This window comes from Plutella xylostella, chromosome 17 (genome assembly GCF_932276165.1).
Source record: "Plutella xylostella chromosome 17, ilPluXylo3.1, whole genome shotgun sequence".
Lineage (NCBI taxonomy): Eukaryota > Metazoa > Arthropoda > Insecta > Lepidoptera > Plutellidae > Plutella > Plutella xylostella.
The window spans coordinates 9,766,264-9,790,877 of NC_063997.1; the positions used below are offsets into that span (position 1 = coordinate 9,766,264).

Below are 24,614 nucleotides of genomic sequence, written 5' to 3' on the forward strand. Positions count from 1 at the left end.
ACACCCAAACCAAAAGCATCAAAGCACCGCGCGGCTGCTTGCAGCCCGCGCCACAACGCAACCTATGCGAAGACTATCCGTAATTCACAATAAAAATGGTTTTCAAGGCAAATATTAACATTCCGGTAGTGTTTTTTTTTTTTAAATATAAACCCTAATGCCAGAAATATCCGTTGTATTATGGCAAAGTCAATACCCATCTGTTACCAAATTTCATACTGAAATCATTTTTCAGCTACGTTAAATGCTTCCCTATCTACGTTATACCTATATTTACACTGAAATTAGATTTCAAGAGAAAATTTAACCCCATAAAAATGCTCAAGTGAATAACCGTATCTCACCAAAATTCATACTGAGAACCGTAGCCCACCTAAAACAAAATTATCAGTACCCTGTCATAACGAAAATCAAACTGAAAACAGTTTTTATAGCAATACAAAACGCATGAATGATTTGCTACGGTATAGTCATGGTCAAGTCAAAGCCCTGCTGAAATCGAAATTCATACTGAAAACAGTTTTTAAGGCGTAACAAAACGCAAGAAAGATTTGCTACGATATGTTGAAGTCAATACCCTGCTAAAACCGAACCAAAGGCATCAAAGCCCCGCGCGGCTGCTTGCAGCCCGCGCCACAACGCGACCTCTAGTTTTATTTATATAACTCCATCTGTTTCCAGATAGTAAACCTGTTCCCGACCAAAGAGTCCCTAGAGCCATTCCTGGATCAAATAGTCCCTCTACTAGTGGGTCTGGTGGAGGACAACTCAGCCCTGACGCGGCAACACTCGCTGCGAGCCGTCTGCTACCTCACCACGGTGGCGAAGGAAACCGACTGCTTTACTGCGGAGATGTTGCATAAGTTGTATTTTGGTGAGTGATACCATGGAGCGTATTTTAATAAGGAATTGACAACATTTCAAAATTTTATACACTTGAAATTCGAAAACCATTTAGAGATATGGCTCTAATATTCACAAAAAAAAATGTTTCCGTTTTTTCTCTTGATTTATTTCAGAGAAAAACATAAAAATCTAAATTATCATTCGTGACATCAAGATGTGGCATAATAATTAAACGGGCTTTTACTTCTAAAACATAAACAAAAAAAAACATGTTATGTCACTTTGACAATGACAATGACAATGACAATGACAAACATCACTCAAATGTCTGTCACTTTTATGTGTCCTTGTCAATGACGGAAGTTCGTGATTGGTCCTTGCCACAAAATAAAGTTGAAGTTGAAGCTGATTGGTCCTTGTTCATGTCAAGTTAATGTCATCCAACTTTTTTTTTTAGGTTAGGCAGGCAACGAAAATATTTTTATCCCAAGCCTCGACGTGACGTCACTCATACTAAAAATATTTTGAACTTTGAAATCAAAAAAATATATTAAAACATAGAAATATTAAGAAATAAAAAAATACGGGTCATCTAAATTTGTGATATCTCGTCGAAAATAAAATAAAATCGGTGCGCATTTTATTTGAAATGTTGTCAATTGGAGGGACCCTCCAAGACTCGTCGATTGAGTTGGAGTGAAGTGATAGCAATATTTCCGCTGCCAATTTTCAGTGTTGCCATAATTTTACACTAAACTTCATAATAATAACCGTCATTTTATTTCACAGTGGTTCTCAAACGTTTGGATGACAGCAACGACAAGGTCCGTTCATTTGCTGTTCAAACGCTTCGCAAACTGTTCACTAACCGACCTCGGCCGTACGATACGATATTGTATGGCGCGCATATCGACGCTATGTACAGCGCAATGCTAGTACACTTGGACGATAATGACGAGGCGTTTAGAAAGGAAATGCTTGGTACGTAAATAATTATATCTGTAGGTATTCTGTGTTGTTTAGAAGCTAATAACTAATACTAATATCGGATGGAATTTTATATGGCAGCGATACGACCGTTGGTGAATGTTCCCGAGGTTCTAAATTACATTGTCGGGATTGGCCCTGTATAAAAGTTGTCTTTATACTTTCAGATGCACTTTTAACACTGAGCGACGTCGAGCCAAAATTGCTGGAAAAGAAGGTGAACGCCAACGTTCACCTCTACAGGAACAAAGCTGCTTATGAGCGGCTCTCTAGTCATATCGACAAGTTAAAAATATAAGTTTATTTTGTTACTTAAAATAGTTTAGTTATAAACAAAGAATTTCACCATGAAGTGCCTTTTGGCTTTATCTTATTTAATTAATAACAATAATTTTATGTTGTGTTGTGTTTGTGTCTTATGATTAGAATAAAATTATTTAAGTTAGCATTATAAACAATAAAATTACTTAAGTTGGCATTTATTTATTTTTATCCCTATAAGAAAAAACGAATGTAGGTGCCTAGCTTAGTGCCTAGGTTAACATACTATTGCTCTCTGCTGTATTTTCATGGGAAAATACACTAGCGCCATCTATGGTGGAAAATTCCCCCAGAATTGTAGGAATTAAAAAGCTGACAACATACAAAAAAACTCAAAAGCCATAGACAATCACAATAAAAAACCAAAACTGTCAGTGTCAGACAGCTAGCTGAGTAGATCACCCGCGTTGTGTTTATTTCCAAAACGTATCACCAATATTTTACTAAATACAGTGGAACTGTATATAACACCTTACTTAAATGACTAACTACTAAGAAAAGACACGGTAACTGTCCATTTTGACGATGGAAGTGACGAGGAAAAGTAAGTGTAATAACCATTATTTGGTACTTAGAACTACAATCATTACAAAATAATTACAATCGCCTTTGTTTGCAGATTTCAAGGAGGTTTTACCTCTCGTGGCGAGCTCTATAAAAGAAGCAGACTTTCTAGTTATAGATACGGAGTTTACGGGTTTAATTAACGGGCGGGATGTCTCAATATTCGATTCGCCGCAAGAGTATTACTTGAGACTTCTGAACGGGGCTACTGAGTTCTTGCTGATACAGTTTGGTCTGTGTACGTTCTACTGGGACGAGGAAACAAAGCAGTATAAGAATGAGGCTTATAACTTCTATTTGTTCCCTCGGGGGCGGCCGGGCCCGGAGAAATTGTTTCTGTGCCAGAGCTCCAGTCTTGACTTCCTGGCATCCCAGGGATTTGACTTCAATAAAGTAATAAAGGATGGTAAGTATATTGAATTATTTGTGTATATTATGTACATATCATACATTTCAGTCTTGTATTTATAAATTCTACTTTTTGTAGAAATACAAAAAAATATTTTACAAGCATGTTTGAACCTGCTGTAAAAAATGATGGCATGAATTGTATGTACATTGGGGGCATTGAACTTTGTTACTGTACAGCAGTGTTTTTCAACCTGTGGGTCGCGACCCCCTGGGGGGTCGCGAAGCTTCTGTAGGGGGTCGCCAGAGGTAAAAAAAACTGGGTACTTAAGTGAAAAAAAACCATAAAGATAATTAATTTAATTAATATTTCTTTATTAGATAGATCAGCGATCATAAGCATTTTACCCTCCTTGAGAGCATGGATTTTTATAGCAAATTACTACTAAATCCGGCCAAAATCTGTAGTTTTCCCGAGAAATCTTTTGTTGATATTGATACCTACATACAGAAGAAGAATACTTACTTCATCTTGCCTCCCACCGTAAATTATTAAATTAGAGAAGGTTTTTTGATTGATTCAGGTCATGTTTGCTTCCAATGAGTGCAGAAAATAATAATAAATAATATTAACTTTCTTAAAATATAAAGGTTTTCAAAATTACGTCTAAATTAACAACTCTTTTCAGATTTTTCAAAGTGAATCCAGTGGCCGTTAAGAATTATACAGAGTGTTACAAAAAGGTTTATTTTTCGCGAGTATGGAATTGCGATTTCATTTTCGGGCTTAGATATACCTAGATATGATGCACATTGCACATGTAGGTTTCGGCTTAGTATACCCTTTTTTGTATTTGACATAACTAATAAGAAATTTTGACTATATTTAGGACCTTTTAAAAGGTAGCCAATAAAACAAAAGCCAATTTTTTTTTGGCCCCTTTATACATACAGTGAAACTATAAAGTCCTGAAATTAATGTTTGAGGAACTAAAATTTTCAGGAGCCTGGCACCATTAGAAAAGAAACATAAAAGTCATAACAATTGTTTATGTCAATAGTCGGTTGGCTGTTTTTTTGAATTTTCTTATTAATTATAAGGATAATCTAGATAAAAGCAACAATTTGCGCTGGGTTGCAATTAGGAAGATGAAGAAAAATATTCGTAGTCAAGCTAGTGAAGTTATTTATCGAGTTTTTATACAATGTTTAGCGGAACATAAAGCTGGACACATTTTGTCGAATTTGGAGGATGTTTACGCTCGTACAGCGTGTATGACGGGTATGTAGCATTGTACAAATTGTAATAACTCATTTTTTATTAGTACCAACGCTTCATTTATCGATAAACCTAGGTTTAGAGCCCAAGTCGAACATTGTTTACATACCACTGATTGTAGGTTTCATCTGGTTTCAGTTGAGTCAAACCTTAACATTTTGATACTTGAAGATATATTTTTTGTTTACTTACTAAATTCACATTGTGTAAATTTGGGGGGCATTGTGTAGCTCAAAAAGATTTTTTTATTTTATAGTTATATAGGACCAGCGGGCCAAAGAGGGCAAAATATGCAATATTTCTAACTCCCGGAAGAAACAAGCCGTCCAAAAAGAGAAATTGATGTCTTTACTATGTGTACCCTTCGTCAACAGATCCAGTTTTTTTATACAGTTGTAATACCGTTATCTAAATAAATGTTTATTGGTTTCACTATTATAGCCTTCATATTAACCTATATTATACGCCTTCTAGCTTGTATAAGAGCTTTTTTTGTGGATGGTAAGTTGTTTTTAAAATACATAAATAGGTAGGAAGTTAACAGGCAAAATTTCAAGTATCAAAGTCAGTTATGTTTCGCTATATAGGGTTGCTACATGAAAGACAGCAGTGCCCTCATTTAATTTCAGGACTTTATAGTTTCACTGTACCTACATGTTAAAAAACCGAAGGGTTAAGGGGGTCGCGAAATATTTTTTTATCCCAGGGGGGTCGCGTCATGAAAAAGGTTGAAAAACACTGCTGTACAGTAACAGGAACTTGTAAAACTAAATATGTTTTATAAGCAATACCTATTGATTTTTTAACTTTATTTGTAATTAATGACCAGATTATTATACTGAGTATGATTGATTTAAAAATGAATCTAATATTTTTAAAGACTATTTTTAAATGCGTGAATAAAAAAACAAATTTATCACTAGGTATATCCTATATGACGGAGCCAACTGAGAGCCGACTGCGAGACAACCTCACAGAGAGACAGAAACTCTACTCCAATGACAACAACATCATCCCAATACCAGAAGAAAACAAGCAGCATATTGAAGATATTTGGTAAATTTATATGATTGCTTATATAACCTCTCACTTCCCGGGAAATCTGAGACTTAAAAATCTATTGTCTCTGATGTGCAGATAACCAGGATGTGCATGGTTTATCAATTTGTTGTCAATCAAAAGGAATCTTCCAGAGTGATATAAATATCAACTGTTCTTTAAATACATCCAGTTCACTCTGTTCATTCAGTAACTGATACTATTCTGACTGTGTGTACAACAGTAGAAGACAAAGAAGAAGTAATTAATATATCATAGAGTTTTCACTAAGTTCATTGTTATATCTCAATTTTTGTTGTCTTGCCCTATACAGGGTGCTGTATGTCTCTGTAACCGACATCCTCTTTCCAGCAAGCGAGTGCGAGAGTTCCTGGACGAGTGCAAGAGCGACGTGCTGGAGATCGACCGCTGCAACGCGTTCGTGCGCCGCCTGCTGTTCCAGGAGCTGGCGGTGAGGTTCAAGAATGAGTGCTTCGTGGAGACCAGGGTGCTGGAGAACAAGAACAGGTGGGTGCAGCTGCTGTTGGCTAGCAACATTAATTATGTATGGTTTAGTTTAATGTCTATTTCTTATATCCTTGTCTATGGACAACATCCTCTTCCGTTTCTGCTGTTACCACGAAAATACACAGATGAAACCATAATTTACGTTTTTATTTACTCCCATGAGCTACGAGCACCCCCAGGGCCTCCAATCACCAACAAACAGTCCGCTACGCTCCTGCTGCCGTAACCCCGCCGTTCCCACTATGTCATTGGCCTAGCAGATTTTTAATATAATATTTATTTATTTATTTAATAACTTAAAACCTATCATTACATAATATATATACATAATAGCATAATCCTAATGTCAACATAATAACTTTACTCTGCAGAGTACTGAAAGTGACGCGGATAACTGCAGATAACGACGGCAAAGACCGAGACACTCTGAAGAAGGAGAAGGAATGGGAGGAGCTTGATGAGGCGGTCGGCTTCTCCAAAGTCGCCAGAATGATCAGCCAATCAGTGAGTAGTTCTATTGCTCACATTTTAGGAGCCTCTTCCTCATAATAATTACTATTTACTAAGGCCCGGGTCTCCTATTACGCGCCGCAGGTCGCGTCAAGCGTCACGCCGTAGGCCGTGTCACAATGCTCATACATCTACGCGCTGACGTCGGCGTGTGAGGGAGACCGCATCAGTACATTTCTATAGTGAGCATCGTGACGCGGCCTACGGCGTGACGCTGGACGCGACCTACGGCGTAAATAGGAGACCAAGGCCTAACTATTAGGTACCCCTGGTAAATCATTGCAATGACAACTACAACCTACCATATAATTCTATGTGTATTGTGTATGAATCTTTATTACTGCAACTGCAGTACTGTAGAGGGCATGATGCAACATGCGTTTGCTATGGCTGCGTACATGATATGACACAAATTACACATCAGCTTTTACCAAAAAAATATTTTCTTCTAAATAATATAGTGAAGAATAAAGGGGAGTATGCAGAGCTGACTGGCAACCTCCAGTAGTAGAGAGGCAGTAAAAGAGGAATATTTTACAGAACACCTATAAATTTCACTCATCTCTCAACTCTATTTCCTTACAGGAGAAGCTAGTGATCGGGCACAACATGCTGCTGGACGTGCTTCACACGCTGAACCACTTCTTCCAGCCGCTACCGGCCGACTACCAAGCCTTCAAGGAGTTCACCACCTGCATGTTTCCCAGGTGAGAAATGTCATATTATACTACAATTATAATGTATAGGGTGTGTGTGTAAACGAGGTTCTCGAATTTATAAAAGTTGTTCAAAATGACCTGAGTCACTCCCTTTTTGTTCACTTTTTGCAACACCTGTATTTAAATCACTTTTAAAATACATTGTTGTATTTCTTTACCCCTTTTGCATGTCACTGACAAACATGAGCATGAAAAAAACCTTTTCATTTATGACAAGATATAACATTAATTATATGTAACAGTCTTGTCTTGTTATTCCAGGCTACTAGACACCAAGTACATGTCGAGCCTGCCCCCGTTCAAGGACAAGGTGAACTCGAGCGTGCTCCAGCACCTGTTCGCCACGCTCGGCGAGGAGCCCTTCCACATGCCCACAGCAGGTATGATGATGTTTTAGTGGCATAAAGCCTAGTTTCACCATAGTCTGTTAGATCATTAACACAGTAACACTGTGTTAATGATCTAACATTGTAAGTGTCATCTAAAATTTCCATATTGAATTCTTGACACATGTGTCAAAAGCCAACAATTAATCCCTTGTTATAATGTAGGTAATAGGGGTGTTAATGATCTAACAGACTGTGGTGAAACTAGGCCTAAGTTTAATGCAAGAAGGCAACATTTGACCGACTTCAAAAAAAGGAGGTGGTTCTCAGTTCATCTGCATGTATGTTTTATGACTGCTATTTACTACTCCTCTGATAGTTTGAATAGGGGCTTCAGCCTAAACCACATATAAACCTTTATAATTTTTTGAACAAATATTCTTTCTACAATTGTTTGTTGCTACAGGAAAGAAATTCCTTTGGGGGAAAGTTTTATACGTTCCATTCATCCTTCCCCATTTAACTGGCCACTAACAATCCAACCACCTATTAACCCCCCACCTCTTTCCCCCAGACTCAACACAAGGCCGCGGCTACACGCAAGCCGACGACAAGAACCACGAGGCGGGCTACGACGCCTACGTCACCGGGCTCTGCTTCCTCTCCATGTACTCACACTTGACCACCATGCGAGGGGAACCGACCAATCGCGTGGCGGCAGAGTCGGCCATCTTGAAGCCGTTTGTCAACAAGCTGTTTCTAGCGAAGACTGCGCATCAAGACTCGCCGTATATTAATCTGGCTGGGAAGGATCGTGAGTGTTTTGTTTTTCTTTGGGATTGTATGAATGCTTCGTTTAGGTATGTTATAATGTGGGCTATCTGAAGGAATATTCAAGCCAATGCTGAATAAAAACCAGAACCACGAGGCGGGCTACGACGCCTACGTCACCGGGCTCTGCTTCCTCTCCATGTACTCACACTTGACCTCTATGCGCGGGGAGCCGACCAATCGCGTGGCGGCAGAGTCGGCCATCTTGAAGCCGTTTGTCAACAAGCTGTTTCTAGCGAAGACTGCGCATCAAGACTCGCCGTACATTAATCTGGCTGGGAAGGATCGTGAGTGTTTTTTTTTGTGTTGTGATCATTATTTTAGGTATGTTATAGGTAAAATTGACAATTTGAAAGAACATTCAGGCCAATGCCAAATGATTAGACACTATGAATGACATAATATGTATATGATTTAGTTCCATGTTGGGAGTACAGTGCCCATAATAGAAGTTTTATAGTTTCCAAAAGATTATATCTGAAAACATATCTGTCTATTTTTTAATTACTATAAGTAGTAAACTAACCTACAATTTTGTTTGCAGCGACACCCACCCGTGACCACGTGTTCTACATGACATTCCCGAAGGAATGGCAGCGGAATGACATCAACCAACTCTTCAGTCCTTTTGGTAAGAATACATATTTGTGCTATATTTTGTTTTCTGGCTTATGGTCTGGGTTCGATTCCCGAGAGGCCATGTAAAGCGGTGCTGCGCCTAGGTCTTCAGTTCCATTGGGTTATGAGAGTAATAAAACCACGGTACAAAAACCGTGTAGGTACTGTGCATAATCAACTTCTCCGCATTTATTTGATCTCAATGAGGTTGACCGTCGTATTCTAAATTCGAACAAAAGAACACTGTTGAAGAAGTTGCGTGTTTCATTATCATGCGGGTTATTTACGCACTCACGCGCATAGGTATACGTTATGTGGATTCACTGCCGCTATGTCTCATTCCGAAATCGATAGATTAGGTATTAATTAATACTGAACGTCCGCCTCCAGGGCCAATCTCCGTGCAGTTCCTGGACGAGACGAGCGGGCTGGTGGCGCTGCAGCGGCGCGAGCAGGCGCGTGACGTCACACGCGTGCTCGGCAAGAGCAAGCACGTCACTCTGGTGCCGTACGTCAAGTACAAACACGCGCTCGCTAAGGTAAGGCATACCTACACGTATAATTTGTACCTGTAATTATAGCGTTACTCTTTTACCCACCAACAAAGGTTGACTGGAAGAAATGCTTTTTGGCAATAAGCCCGCCCTTGTATGCTCTTACTGTGATTTTCATTTGTGTATCTGTGCTACTTGTTTTGTGTACAATAAATCTTACGTAAATTTCTGAGTAAATAAGCTATTTAAAATGCTCTGAATAGCCCATAATGAAGTTAATCTGACCGTTCAATCCTTTCACCGTTGTGACAATGACAAACCATATACTTTGTAAAATACATCAAAAGTGCTATGACGTTTGATTGGCAGATTCTTATGATGAATAAAGTTAGTTTTTCCTTGAAAACCAACAAATGACAGATAAAATTTTGACAGCTGTCATAATGCTATTTTTAACAAAGTATAGTCTAGCTATCACCAACACTATAAGAAGAAGTCTGACAACATAAGTCATGTTCATCCAATAATACCTATATTTTGTTCGCAGACTCAATCTCAGAACGACAAGCAATGGCGGAAACCCGAGGAGCCGTCCTGCACGTGCGTATATAAAGTTTTAAACGTCATTCTGCCCGTGTTCTTCATATTCGTGATCAACGCGTTCATATATTACGTATTTTTCGACTGACACGCGGACTGGCCGCTAATAGATGTAAGATTTAAAAACTTTATGGCGTCAGATGGGTTGCCATAGAGAATCGAAGCTCGCTTTTTAATCGATTTTTGTCATTCCTCTCGGTTTTTGGGTATTTTTTTATTTATTTTTGTACTTAAGTTAAGGTTTAAGTTTTTTATAGGAGTACTTATTTAAAATGGGTAGTTTTATAAATCTACACTGTAACAAAAATATCTCAAACCCTTACCGAATAACACTTTGATTGAACAATTTGACTGAATTATTAAAAGCATTCCTGTGTGCGAATAATTACTAAAAAGCTTATACCTAAAGAGCCCATGTCTTTAACACACATGTTAATATTATAAATTGCGTTTTGTTGATTGGCTATTAAGAATATTAAAGGTCTTTTTCACAATGTCTGTATAAAGGTTAATAAAATAACTGTGGTGAGTGTGTTTTGCTAGCATTGTATTTGTATCTATTGAGAGTAAATTTTTTATCACACATAATAACTTATAATCAGACATAGTGAATCAGACTATGAGTGTTGTTGTTATGCTATGAAAAAGCTACTATTTTTATATCCCTTTGTATGACTCTAACAAATACATTATATAAAAAGTATACTTAGAGCTATGTAAAGATAAGATCTCATTTTGATACCAGATTATTAAATAAATATTAGTTTTTTTAATTTTATGTGAGTTTTATTTATTCAATCCTATATTGTAGTTGTTAGAGTCATAATGGGCATAATTCTTAAAGTTTAATAATATCCATGATTTAAAAATAGACATAATATTTTTACTTTGGCATTTTTGCATCTGCTTCGCCTGGAATTAGACACTCTATAATGCTAAATTAAAGTGATTTCAATAGATATTAATATTTACTCGATAAGTCACCTGATAATTTGCTTAACATTGACTTATTGCTTGGTGCCTGAAGATTCATACGTATGTAATATGAAATTCTTTTGTTGATGCATGTGGCTGTTCATGTGGCGATACAATATTAAAATTATAAATTTTTGTTAAACCTCCAGAATTATCCCCATGGTGTCACATTGGCGAAAAACACTTAGGCCCTGTTTCACAATGTCTGGTTAGTGGCTACCTGTGAGATAAAATACATGCTGTCACTCTCTGTTATTATTTTTTGCCAGTGACAGCACGTATTTTATCTCACAGGTAGCCACTAACTAGACATTGTGAAACAAGGCCTTAGTGTCATAGAAATAATGCGTTTACTGCACAGAACTCACAGATGACTAAATACGTAATAAATTATAGAGTCGTGTTTAGCGCAGCACGGGGTGAAAGACGCGCATATGAAAACATGAAAAGTTTTTGCATCGCGCTCACTGACATTGCGCGGCCTCGAGAGCGAGCGTGACGGATAACTTTTGACACGTCTTCACGTGCGTTTTGCGTCCCGTGCTAGGCTAGCAAGATGACCCCCTGAGTAAACTCATTCGGCTTCCTAACCATTTTTGCAACATTACCTATAACCTGTACTTTGATTAGGTAAGTACTAAAGTATGTACCTACATATTTATGGAGTCGACTGTACATCAATATCACCAACATTTCCAGTTGCACTCACAAAATAATAAGAATTTTCGATTACTTATGAAATGGAAATTGCAGAACAGAAAGACTAGACTTGCTTCGCTTGGGGCGCAAAAGTTTAACACGGAATTAGCTTTATCCATCCAAGATTTAAACCGCCTAAACACCCGTTTAAGCATAATTTAATATTAAATTAACATCTCCATGCAACAATACTGAGCCCTAGGCTATACCTACGGAGAGTAATCTTGAAAACCTCAATACGATAGGTAATAGTTATTCTAGGCAATCCGTGAACCAGACCTCTGTTTTCTATTAGCAATAATTTATTTTGCGATTCTAGAAAGTTCTAGTTATCCACATTCTTATTGTAAGTTGCGGTTGGAAAGTAGCCGGGAAGCTATTGTGTGAGCTGAAGGGATAAAGTAGGGTGACCATTTTCAATCGCCTGACCAATTTTCCACCATAGGAAAATAAGTAATGAAAACAGGGGGTGCGTATTGCGACGTATAAAAACGAAATGTATAATTTCACATTAATAACGTTCACAACCTATAATGAACGTTACGTATAACAACAAAATCTATATTTTCATAAGGTATAAGATTCAATTGGTATAACGTACATTTTATATAAAATCAAAATATATAATACTTACGAAGACTAATATCAATTCGTATAACATACATTACGTATATCGATTAAAATATATACTATCGTTTAGTATAAAGTTCATAATCTGTGTTTAATTACCCAACACCGTCAAACCCCCTAGCGCCAAAACCTAAAGATAGGTGCGACGACGAGCAAAGCGAGGAGGAGCGTGTTAGGTGCATATGTTCGTCGAAACCAAAGCGGAGCGCAGCGAAGCGGTGCGAAGCGGAGTGGAGCGGAGCGTCTCCCCACATAGCGCAATAATAATAATAATGTCAAAACCCCTAGTACCAAAACCTAAAGATAGGTGCGACGACGAGCAAAGCGAGGAGGAGCGTGTTAGGTGCACATGTTCGTCGAAACCAAAGCGGAGCGCAGCGAAGCGGAGCGGAGCGTCTCCCCACATAGCGCCAATAATAATAATTATGTCAATACCCCTAGTACCAAAACCTAAAGATAGGTGCGACGACGAGCAAAGCGAGGAGGAGCGTGTTAGGTGCACATGTTCGTCGAAACCAAAGCGGAGCGCAGCGAAGCGGAGCGGAGCGTCTCCCCACATAGCGCCAATAATAATAATAATGTCGAAACCCCTAGTACCAAAACCTAAAGATAGGTGCGACGACGAGCAAAGCGAGGAGGAGCGTGTTAGGTGCACATGCTCGTCGAAACTAAAGCGGAGCGCAGCGAAGCGGAGCGGAGCGTTCCCCCCACATAACGTCAATAATTTTTTGTGCATTATACATTATGATAATTATATCCGTTGTAGAATATATGTTATAAACTTTATGCATTTTAATCGTTATATCAATTGAAATTATACTTTTTGAACGTTATTCTTTACGAAATTATGTATTTAGTAATTATGCCTTTCGTTTGTTATGCACAGTGATCGTTATACTTAATAAATTTATACCATATGGGCGTATACCTTGTGAATGTTATATCATTCGTTTTTATACCTCGTATTACTTACCCGAAAACAGGCAAACTTCAAAATTGGTGAAACGTCGTCGTCCTAAAATGGAAGTGCATGAAAGAAGTGACGTGCGGTAGTAACGGATCAACTGTATGTGATATTCTTATTGTCCGCGCCTGGGCAAACAACTTATCTGACAGGCTAAGTGCCAATTTCTCCATTCTCGGTTAGAGCATAACCAGGGAGTAGTGGTTAACTTTTGACACATCTGTCATGAATTTTATATGGAGATGACGTTTAATTTATAAATCAATCCCTGTCGGTTAGATAACCGACAATAGATAAATTGGCACTAATCCTCTCACCACCTCTAAATTGAGCCACCGTTATATACCCTAGTTGTAAGGCTACTTCATCCCAATCATCATCATTATCGTCAATCATCCCATGCCAGTACAAATATCCCTAAACAGGAAAGCTCTCATGCAGTGTATCCTTAAACTTTATGAAAAAGATTATTTAAACGAATTATTTTACACACAATAAACAAGAAAATAATATACCTACAATTTTTTTATTTTTAAGTACAATATTAAAATATATGGTAGAAAGATTCTCACACTAACTAGACTGCTGAGCCTGTGCCATGCATGAAACATGTATGTAATGTATGATAACTATATAGCTTATGAATTCCCTTTCCAAGTACCTAATCCCTCAGTAACATGATATACATTCCACACAAAAGCTTCCCTGCCTGCTACATAAATCAGTTCACAACAGTAGCTTCACTCGTGGTCACCCTACAGTAGCGGGCTAACGGACAATGGCGCGTGGCGATACGGGCGACCCGGCGACCTCGCGTGCGCTTCCGCCATCTTGCATGTTAATGCGCGCCATTTGCATCCGCCACGTGCGCGTTACATTCTCATTTGCGTACGCCGCGCGACGAGCTACATGCGCTCTCATTTGGTGGCTGGAGTGTCGGGTGTGCGCTGACCTTTAGGGATGCTCAGATTGGTTTGTTGGTTTCGTTTTGTTGGAATGCAGTTGCGGTATACGGTATACCTACATACGCTTGCTAAAATCTCAATCGGAATCATATTTCATATACTTATTTCAGAGAGTCCAATAAAACCAAGACCACGATTAATTTGCATTGCAGCAACAATTTCTCAATAAACAGTACCTAACACCTTAATCCAGAAACTGCTAACCAAATCGAACGAGTCACTAAAGCCTTGTACAGGCGATTCAGAATACCCTTCCTTGTCCACCACACCGTTTCTTGCCAAACTTAACAAGTCTTTGCTGCATTGTGTTAAGGGTGCCAGGCTATTGGTACCAGGAGACAAGCGAGTTGAGAAGGTAATCTCGCGGAGGTAGATTCAATCGGCGTAGGTCGTAAAGCTACACGTTTCATCGCTCGTGCCGATGGTATCGGGCGCGTTGAGTTACGTACTAGGCGAAGCACGCGCCTCAAATATATCGCTTCTGTTGTTGCCGGGCGCCCGATTCGCGGTACTTCGACAGCCGGCCCCGTGTCGATGTGAGGTCAAGTCATGCTCATGTAATGTGGAAGCTGAGGTCCTTTCAGCCAGAGACGGCCGTATTTAGTGTATTACATAAACTTCTACATTCTATTCTAGTTACTAGGTGTTGGAAATTAAGATCTAAAAATTGGAATTAGCATTAAGAGGGGGTGAAACGCTTTCAAACGAAAGTTATGCCTTTTTTTCAATCGGCGGAGCAGTTGAGCTCGCTTTTAACCTAAAGCCTTTTTATATCGAAAGGTGGTAGTTTTACAACCCAATCTTTTACATAGTCACTGTGATTAGAAGTCACAACTGTAGTCTATTGTCTGCATCTGAATCGTGCAGTGATCTCTCGAGCGGTGAGATCGCCCGCCATATTTCGTCCGGCGATAGAGGAATGTCGAAGCCCGTGTGCCCCAGTTTTAGGTTCGCCAGCAAATTATTAGATTAACTACCTTTACTTTGTAGGCACACGACTGTGTATCTCCTATTTTATTATTGCAGACAGAAGTTTCACCCGTCGACACGATCACACCCTAGCATTGTGTTAAGACACATTTACATCCTTACCCCCTTATTCATAAAAAAGTTACTGGACGGATTAGCTATTGAACTGTTTTGTCCCTCTCTGTCAAAGAACAAATTGTTCTCTGTCAGAGAGGGACAGAACAGTTCAATAGTTAATTCGTTCAGTAACTTTTTTATGAATAAGGGGGTTAATTTCGTTTCGCAGTACCTAGTACAACTCAAATTATTTTCGTCAATAGGAACACCTGCGGTTTTCTAATACTTAAGAGTCCGCGATGTTCTATGTAAGTATACTTACACCCACGGGCAATAAAAAGGTTCCACTGAGAAAAACACAAAATTAATCCTATATGTACATACAACATACATACCACGATCTTGGAATAATTCAATTTGTACAAATTATGAGCTTGCCCCTGATCTTCAAGGGGTTATGACGGGTTAGTATTCTTATAATAAAAAAAAACTCCTAGAAATCAACCGCTAGCCAATGTCTTTACAGTCAGCCCCTTTCAGCCTTTACGTAGAAAATTTAATAAGTCATCCCCGTTTTCTTTCTTAAAAGTGCAATTTTAAACAGGCAGTTTTATGATGAATAAAACCCTTTGAATATCCCCTTATCATGAGAAACTTTACTCAACAGATTTACAAATCTATCTGTGCCTCGTCCAGCATACGCTGTCTACCGCTCCACCGCCTCTAACTTTACATTATTTACTTATCAGAACTATCAGCCGTCACATTTCATATCCAACCTGTGCCACTAACAGTCATGGGTCCGTTAAACTATGAATATTCAGAGGCAAGGTCGCCGGGTGGGCGGGGAGAGCCGAATAAAGCACATTTTACGTGCGCTCGCGCCGACGGTCTGTATGCAAATGGCTCGAGCTTTGTTTATGCGATTCACCGGAGGCATTGCGCTGTAGTGTGAGATAAATTCGATCTTTTTGTAAAGAAAATCATTAAGGTACAATACATTTGGAGAAATGGAATGGGAAATTTTCATTATTCTCAAATAATATAATAAAATTTTGCTTTAAATGATGATAATTTTGTTGTAATAATGAAGCGGCCTGCAGATCGAGCAGTACCTGAAGTTATCCTGCTGTGTGAATTTCGAGATGAAAAGTAACAGCTCGCCGCCACAGCCTCAAAATTATGAATATTTCATGAACAATTTTCGGAAACAGGCGACATTGGTTAGACCCTAATCGGCGTGGACGAAGCCTTGCTAATATAAACCTACTGTCGCGATAGATTAGCACGGAGAGAGAATGATGCCTGCAGCCCGATACCTTCCGTGTGAATTGTATACCCACCTACATGTATGTTTAAGTAATCTAAGCTTGCAATACATAAAATATTTATGTATTAAGTTTCAAGCGGTTCTAAGCTTTAAAGTACCTACCTATATTCCACCGTCCGATTTCCCGACATCGCCTACATACGCAGTCGCGCGCGCACGTTAGCGGCCCCAAATACGTCGCGGCAACACCCGACACTCGCCTACAATTTGCCCAGGACGCGTCACTCAATGTAATTGGCTGCCCTCCCATTAACTAATGAGGACGAGATACGATGATAGCATCGGCGGTAGAGCCAAAGTGCGGAGGAGCGCGCGGCAGTGAGCTAGCTTCGAAGTAGTAATGTAGGGTTAGACTGCAGGTTAAGCTTAATACCAGTGTGCTTATAAACATTCCCCTGAAATGGAGCGTGTGGAACAGACTAACTATAATTCGGGAGAGCCATTTAAATACCTCAGAAATAATATAGTTCGTAGATCCTCTCAATTTCTGTCACAGCACAAACAAAAATTTACACGGATTTTGATTAGATCGATCTTTCAAAGAGGTGTACATACAGTGAACGTAAATAGGTATTATAACAGCCCTTATATTCGCTCGGTAGCAAAAACCTATTACCAAATGAATACAGACAAGTCACACCCCCTAATTTTTTAGTCGGATAAAAATACTTGCTTCTATCAATCCTATCTCCAAAGCTAGCTTACTTCCGCTGACCTCACGCTACCTATCTGGGCAGCCATCGCCGCGGCTGGTGACGCAGTGACAGGCACTAAGCGACGGGATTCCTCCACAGCTGGAGCGGGGCCGTTAGCTGATGGTATCGCCCGTGATTGGGCAACTGACAGCGGAGCGGACGGGAGCGAAAAATGCCGGCGGCAGGTGTTTGGTTCGATTTGTGTTTGATGTTGTTTGTAAATTAGAAAAAAAGAAGACAGAAATTTCATTTATTTCAAACACACAGCATAAGCAAAGATATAGAATAACAAAGTTTAAAAAAATATATAAAAATTAGCGTGAGTGTTGCTTTCCGGTGCTGAAACGGGTTCTAGCTCAGCTTGATGCTATTGGTAGGTCATAGCGCAAATTTTCAGCTAGAGTGTTATTGTAGCGGTTATTAATTTTTAAAATAACCAACCTAAAGTTGTAGGTGCTACAACGACATGAAACTTTTGATAGACGTTTTAGTTATTTTATTGTAGTTTACTGTACTTACGCCATTTTTACCTATATTACAATCCGACGACGCGACGTTATACTGGCAGGCACTAAATACCATATACGTGCAATATAATAGGAATACGTATAAAATATATTTAAACTATTTCACTAGCCAACTTCGCTTAAAGTTCACCTCTCAAAATGCGCATGCAATTAGATCCCAATCTGCCGTATAGCTGCAAAAATAACATGCGATAATTGGCATACCCTGCAGAGTTGGCGCGTAAAAAACATCACACTCTATATTTGTCTCATCATTAGATACAATTAAACGTGTCGTTCCCGTAACCGATATTCCGTACCCTTTAGCTAATTGGTTGATTTCGACCCCATAATTTCCCCGAGTGGCGTCGACACGGCACGCGGTGTAAGGTGAGCTGTGCCCAGTGCTTAGCGACAAGTGCTAAGTCTAGGCTGGGCTGTGTCTAGGCTACCAGTATTTATAGGCGGCGAGGTGAACCCGGGGACATAGGCTGAACTTGTGCGGGGGTAAATTACGCCACCTGTAGCGGGGAGCGGTTACATGCGGCCGTGTTTAGGTAGAGGTAGAAGGGTAGAGACCTTAGTCCAGCAGTGGAACTAATGATGATTATCCCTCTAACTCCATGAGGAGCATAGGGCCTCCACAGCTCTTCTCCAAATGTTTCTGTCCTGGGCTCTTTACTTTGCTTCGTCTTAGGACATTCCGACGGAATTGAGGTCGCTCAGAATGGATCTCCTCCAAGTTATTGCAGGTCGCCCTTTGCGCCTTTTACCCTGCGGCGGATTCCAATCTAACGCACAGTGGAAACAATAGGGTGCTAAAATAAATAGTAATTCCTGTAAACAGCGCGATGTAAGCCGCGCGCGGTGCGACATCGATGGTTGGTGTCGTGTCGTCCATGCAGACGCGGTCACTCGATCACGGTACACGAGGGGCACTCTCGTTGAATACACTTTAAAAATATGTAAAATGCGGAATGGCTCGACCAATTTTGAGGAAAATACGATCCTAAGAAAACAGTAGCTTTCGTATTGATTAAACCGGAGTTACAAACGGAACCACATAATGTAGGTGCAAGATTCTACCATATGAATTGTTCGGGACAAGAATTAGTAATGTCAACCACACCCTTTTTTTAACTTGTTCCATACATATTATTTTATTATTTTGTTTGTACTTATATAAACCCTCGTGCTTTTCAATAATATCTGAATAGATTAAAATATTTTCTCAACCAATTAAATTAAACATCATGGACTGCTGTTTCCTTTGGCATGCCCAAAACTTAAATCTGGATCTATAATTTTACTCGCTGGCATTTCCATGCCATATAAGCAGCTTCCTTGTAAATTTTTATGGGTTTAGAAAGGTCCGTTTTCTCACACCGCGTCGTAAAACACTACGTTACAGTTTGAGGAAGTGCAGTGAAGAAGCTTTTTATGGGAGCCTCTTTGCGTGTCGCGTGTCGTGTCTTGTAGGTACCTATCACAAACCACACAGGTCCTGACGTAGGCAGTATTTTGTTTGAATGCTTCCGAGTAGGTAACTTTTCTGAACTAACGGTGCAGTGTAACTTTCTTAAAAAATGTGTCTTCTATTTTATCTTTCTCAATTTTATGGACCTATTAAAAAAAACAATAAGGCTCGCGACCTATTCAGTAACAATAAATTTTAATGTACAGCCTTTGTATCAGTGAAAACTGATACAAGGCTTTTAGCTATACTTTAATATGCTATCCAACTATTAATAGCTGTAAGTTTTCCTTAAATGTAAAAATAAAATAAAAATAAAGCGGATGAACCCTTTGATTATCTATGTGTAAAATTTTGATTTGCATACCATGGAAACTATCCTATTACAATACGAGTACATCCTTATTTTGTACAAGTTTTTTTAAACTATTCACATTAAATTTCGACACCTTATCTTTCCACTATATCCCACTTCCACTGTGCCAGCACCTTACCCCGTGTCGTGTCCTGTAGCGCTTTGCGCTATTTTGTTGGCCCTTTGTTGCACGTGTCAGCGTATTTGCGCGTCAGCTCCTTACATCCAACAGCTAACCGCGTGTTCGAGATCGCGACGCGGAGATAATTTTTATCCAGCCGCTATAGCGCCTTTATGTGGCTTGTAGAGTAAATGCCGGCTAAAATGTAGTGAAATTACGATGTTAGGTGCTCGTTTTAAAGTCGTAATGTGATCGTCGTTTGTTTTGTAGTTTAAGAATTTCTCATACTGTACGGTATACCTATATATCCGCCCTATATCTGAACCAATACCAGGTGTATTGTAAAAAAAATGTGACTTAGTCCTTTCAGTGACATTTTTCAATCAACAGCAAAAGGTGGTGGGTGGCCCACTTTTAAATTACCTTTGAATTAGAATAACTGGTATAATTAATTTTGAATATATTTCAAACTTATTAAATTACTCCTTGTACCTATTTATGTTTTTGCAACCTATAGAAGCTGGCCATCCGGCCCACTGCACCTAATACATAGTTAAATATTAGTTTTAAAGTGCTTTGCTTAAATACTAGACACTAGAATGTAGACATATCCACTTTAAGCTAATGGAAAAGTCCGGTGTCACCAACCATTTAATCGCCGGTTTACGCCGGCCGGTTAGCTGCCGATTACTTGTTGAAATCGCATTCTCAAATGCCGATTTCGAAGGAATCGCGATCACGCGTCACAAAACATAGCTGGACGCACTTGTCTTCACGAGGGGGATTCTTGGGTACAGCGCGACCAACTTATCTACTGTCACATGAAATACCATGTGAATAATAATGAAAAAATGCATTTTTGGGACAGCCTCCTTATCTGTAGGATTGTTTTTGTAGAGTTAGTTAGGTATATCACAAAATTCACAGTATCATCATATTGGCCATAATAATAAAAAAAATGGACTGTTGGACTGTAGAAACGCTTACCATTACTCACTACGCTGGTCCACTCCGGGTTGGTGGGTTCACACGATGTCATCTAGATGTGGTATATAGAATATAGGTACCTGTATCATTAAATTAATGACAAAATATTTAGTCATTAATCTTATTTGTGCTGTTCACAAATTTGCATAGAAACATGCGCCACAAATGACTGTCCCACAATCGTTGCCCCTTCTGTACTTGTGGGCATTTCTCGCATGTTTCCGAACGGATACCTATCGGCAGGAATTTAAACCGCAGCCAGGGAGACGTGACGGGCCAATAGATGCCTCCTTTACATTTCATCCCATCACCGGAGCATGTGTTAATGACGTTTAGCACCCATTTTTCTCGTAAACATTTTATAAGTGTCTGTAAGTGTTATGTCGTTAAATTGGCAACGGTTAGAGAGATTCAGATCTTTCTCGGTACAAAGTATGTAGGTTTCTTTATCTTGACGGAAAGCGCTGGTTTCCGCGATTGCGGCAAGGCCTGAAGGCACGCTTTTCACTTTGATCCATGTTTATGTGTTGGTTGTCCGCGAATTTATATGGTGAAAGAACGGTTAGTCCGCTCTGCCTCGCGGCTAGTTTTTCGTACGTTACAACTGAAGCGCAAATTATTAATTAAAACGATACGAACAAACAATACTCCAAACGTTAAAGATAATAATCTACGAAGTGTAAATATATTTCAACCGGCAGCACTAGTCAAGCGAGTCAAAGAGGCGCCATACGTAATATGGCGCTTATATTAAGTATAAATTAACATCGGACTTAGGATATATTGGATTTATGATGAAGCACGCATCAGAAAACAAACGTACGGCGGGCGGGCGCCTGTCACAGCCGTCAGTGGCCGACGCATCCGCGGGGCAATTAAATATTGCAAACTTACCTGTACCGATTTTGAAACCCTAATCGCATTTTCATAAAGGACATATTCCATCGCAAAGCTAAAGTAAGAAGCCAAAGGCAGCGCGTGCGCTAACTCCCGTTCGAATTTTAAACTATTAATGGCGGGAATATAGCTTATTAGTGGCACTGGAGACAAAAAACGCAGAGTTACAAGTCAATCAAAAGTGGCCTCTTCGAGTGTCATCCCTCGAACCGGATTCCATACATGGTCCGGTTATATTGACGAACGGCGTACCTAGTATTTATTATTATCTTTGTCATATCGCTTGTGAGCATTAAGTGCAATCTAGGAATCTGTCGAATGCTAATAAAAAGGGTCGCTTGTAGCCTATTAGTCGAGCTTTGCTGGTTTAAAAAACGGTTCCGCCGGACAAGATCGATTCGCTTATTTTTTCCTCCAATTCTAGAAGAAAATTCTTGGTTCATCAGCCGAAAGTCGTGACCGCCTTCGGCAATTTGGCTCGCGGAGGCGAGGTTCCCTGTTCCGCCGACAGGTGAATGCGGCGTGGCGCTAGTGTCGCTCGCCATCGTACATCTACAATTAGTTGCGTTCCAAAACCAATTAAACCGGGATGGCGACATGTAGCGCGCTGCGGCCTCGAGATAAATAAAAAAAAACAGACTAGGCAGGCAGGTGCACAAATCTTTGCCTGGAAAAAACTCTCACAGTGTTTCCGTGCTGCGACAATTTTTTTCCCCATTACGGACTAGTTTTTTTTATTGGTCAGCTAGTTAAGGTTTACAGGGTTTCTCTTACATAGTATGAATTAGAGCCTTAACGGGGTAAAATATAGTTTTCATTAAAATGGTCTTGTTTGTCCGCAGAATTTCTTCGCCGGTCTCTGCTTCCTGGACGAAGCCGAAGCCAGGTACGTTTTTAGAGTTATCATTTATTTTTAAACGATAAAGCCATAACACTATAGATACTTGCATATGCAACCACTGAACAAACCGTATTTCCGACAGACAACTCGCAACAGTTCGTCCCTCAGAAGATTGACCGCGCGGCGTTCGAGGCCGAACAGTCCAAGGAGGTCGCGAAGCTTCCAGAAAAGGTTGAGGTTCAGCCTCCGCAGGATGTGACTTCAGAGGGCAGGCGGCGGTCGCAGAGCATGACGTCATCGTCGCCATCGCCGGTCCGTGGTGCACGGAAGAGGACTTCTTCTGGGGTGTTTCAGGTTTGTCGGCAGTTGCTGGAATGTTTAGGTAAAAATATAAGAATTAAATTAGAAGAGAGAAAGGTGATACGTACAAAGTGGAGCTAGGTATTCCACTGTCTACTGGATCAGTGTTGGAACTTTGCAATCTGCGAGTTGTATTCTGTGTTCATGTTAAATCTTTAATCATTTTTTATTAATAACAAAACTTCATCCAATAACAAAACTCCAGGATATTAATTTTGAAAATTTCTTAGGTTGACGAAGCAGAGCCGCCACCAAAGAAAATCGAGATTTCCACCGCCCCCGAAGTTTCCCGAAAGACCGAAGCCACGAACGGGAAACGAAAGGCGACGGAAAAAGCCGAAGGAGTGAAAGAGAAGGCAAAAGTTAAAGCTGTGCCAAAGAAAGTGATAGAGCGATTTGACAGTGCCAGTGAAGCTAAGGTTGTTAGCGCTTTTAAAGAAAGCGATAGTTGGGATTAACTATAGATGATGTAGGTGTAATCGAAAATTAAATTATGAATTTAATTACATTATTTTGTTTTATTCCTATTGCACATAGCATAATGTTATTTATACATACGTATAGATAAATGCGTAAGGTACTAGATCTTGGGGGTTGGAAAATAAAATAGAAGCCTCCTATCCTAGTAGTGGGGCAGCTAACAAATTGATACGTACCTATATCTGGCGGATGTTTTACTATACCAACTTCAATAACTACATAAGTACTTACTGATAACTGGTAGAGACTGACAATGGTAACTTTACAACGGGTTAAAAATGTGACGTAAAAGTGTAACACTCTGGCGAAAAGTTTGAAATGTGACATTTTTTTCTTTAACAAAACGTACCGTCACTTTTATAAAACATCCAAAAACTTACAGTCTATACAAATGTAACTAGTTAGTTATCTACGTTATCCGTAAACTGTTACTGGGGGGTCACTCTATATTACGAAAAACTAAGTTTCGGAGCGCTGCAGCGCGAGCCATGTTACGACTCTATCTCGTATTATTAACTCTATTTCGTTCTCTTTCGTTCGTCCTTTTTTCGTCAGTATAGAGTAACCCTCCTGAAACTAGCAATTAATATAATTAAAAAAGTAACTTTTCCCATGGTCGTGTCGGTGTCTGCATCGCGGTAAGTAGACGTCACCAGCATATTTGGGATTTCCAAGGGCATTGCATAGAGGGAGCAGAAGGCACATGCCGCTTAGAAACCCCATCTCTGCGGCGACTGTTCTTCACTGGGGTTTTATGCTATAAAAAACATTCTTATAAATAAAATGCCAATTTCGACATAGTGGGTTAGATTAGAGCATAAACTGGGATTATTGCTTGACTTTTGACACATCTGTCAAGAATTTAATATGGAGATGACGTATAATTGATCAACATTTCCCTGGTTACGATATAACCGACTATGGAGAAATTGGAGCTAAGTCTAGCACAAACTCACAATTATGAACACATGATTTTTTTGACTGACAAAATCGATAGGAGTGAATTTACGAAGCTCTTACAAACAAACTCTTGTAAGTTCTATGAATATGGGGTTACAACTACAACCATACTCGTAAGCTAAGCCCTTACTGTACCTAATGTCTACAGCTAGTAGTCTAGTACCAACGTATATGTACAAGATTTGATAAAGAACCAGAATTCTGAAATCAAAGCCGTTATGCGCTACACATCCGCTTTTTACAACGTGACAAATATGGCTAAATTCTTACCCATTTTATTAATTTAATACCATCATTATCGTCAAGACTTGACTTTAATAAGATCACACTGCATCAAGAA

General features: G+C 39.5%; 2 protein-coding genes across 2 annotated transcripts in view; both read left to right on the forward strand.

Annotated features, from left to right (window-relative positions):
* Positions 1 to 2,225, forward strand: part of LOC105380235 (dynein axonemal assembly factor 5) — a 40,922-nt gene extending 38,697 nt beyond the window's left edge. The window contains exons 12-14 of the mRNA XM_048626918.1: positions 682 to 874; positions 1,636 to 1,827; positions 2,001 to 2,225. Coding sequence (XP_048482875.1) covers positions 682 to 874; positions 1,636 to 1,827; positions 2,001 to 2,131 — 516 coding nt within the window. The 3' untranslated portion in view covers positions 2,132 to 2,225. The remainder of the gene's footprint in view (positions 1 to 681; positions 875 to 1,635; positions 1,828 to 2,000) is intronic.
* A 292-nt stretch (positions 2,226 to 2,517) lies between these two features.
* On the forward strand, positions 2,518 to 23,342 carry LOC105394287 (poly(A)-specific ribonuclease PARN). Its single transcript, XM_038109240.2, has 14 exons — positions 2,518 to 2,698; positions 2,774 to 3,124; positions 5,269 to 5,401; positions 5,756 to 5,911; positions 6,283 to 6,415; positions 7,007 to 7,128; positions 7,402 to 7,520; positions 8,041 to 8,280; positions 8,842 to 8,928; positions 9,306 to 9,454; positions 9,957 to 10,009; positions 22,476 to 22,519; positions 22,617 to 22,828; positions 23,065 to 23,342. The coding sequence occupies exons 1-14, from the start codon at positions 2,680 to 2,682 to the stop codon at positions 23,290 to 23,292; spliced, it is 2,046 nt and encodes a 681-aa protein (XP_037965168.2). The 5' UTR covers positions 2,518 to 2,679; the 3' UTR covers positions 23,293 to 23,342.
* Positions 23,343 to 24,614: the final 1,272 nt, after the last annotated feature.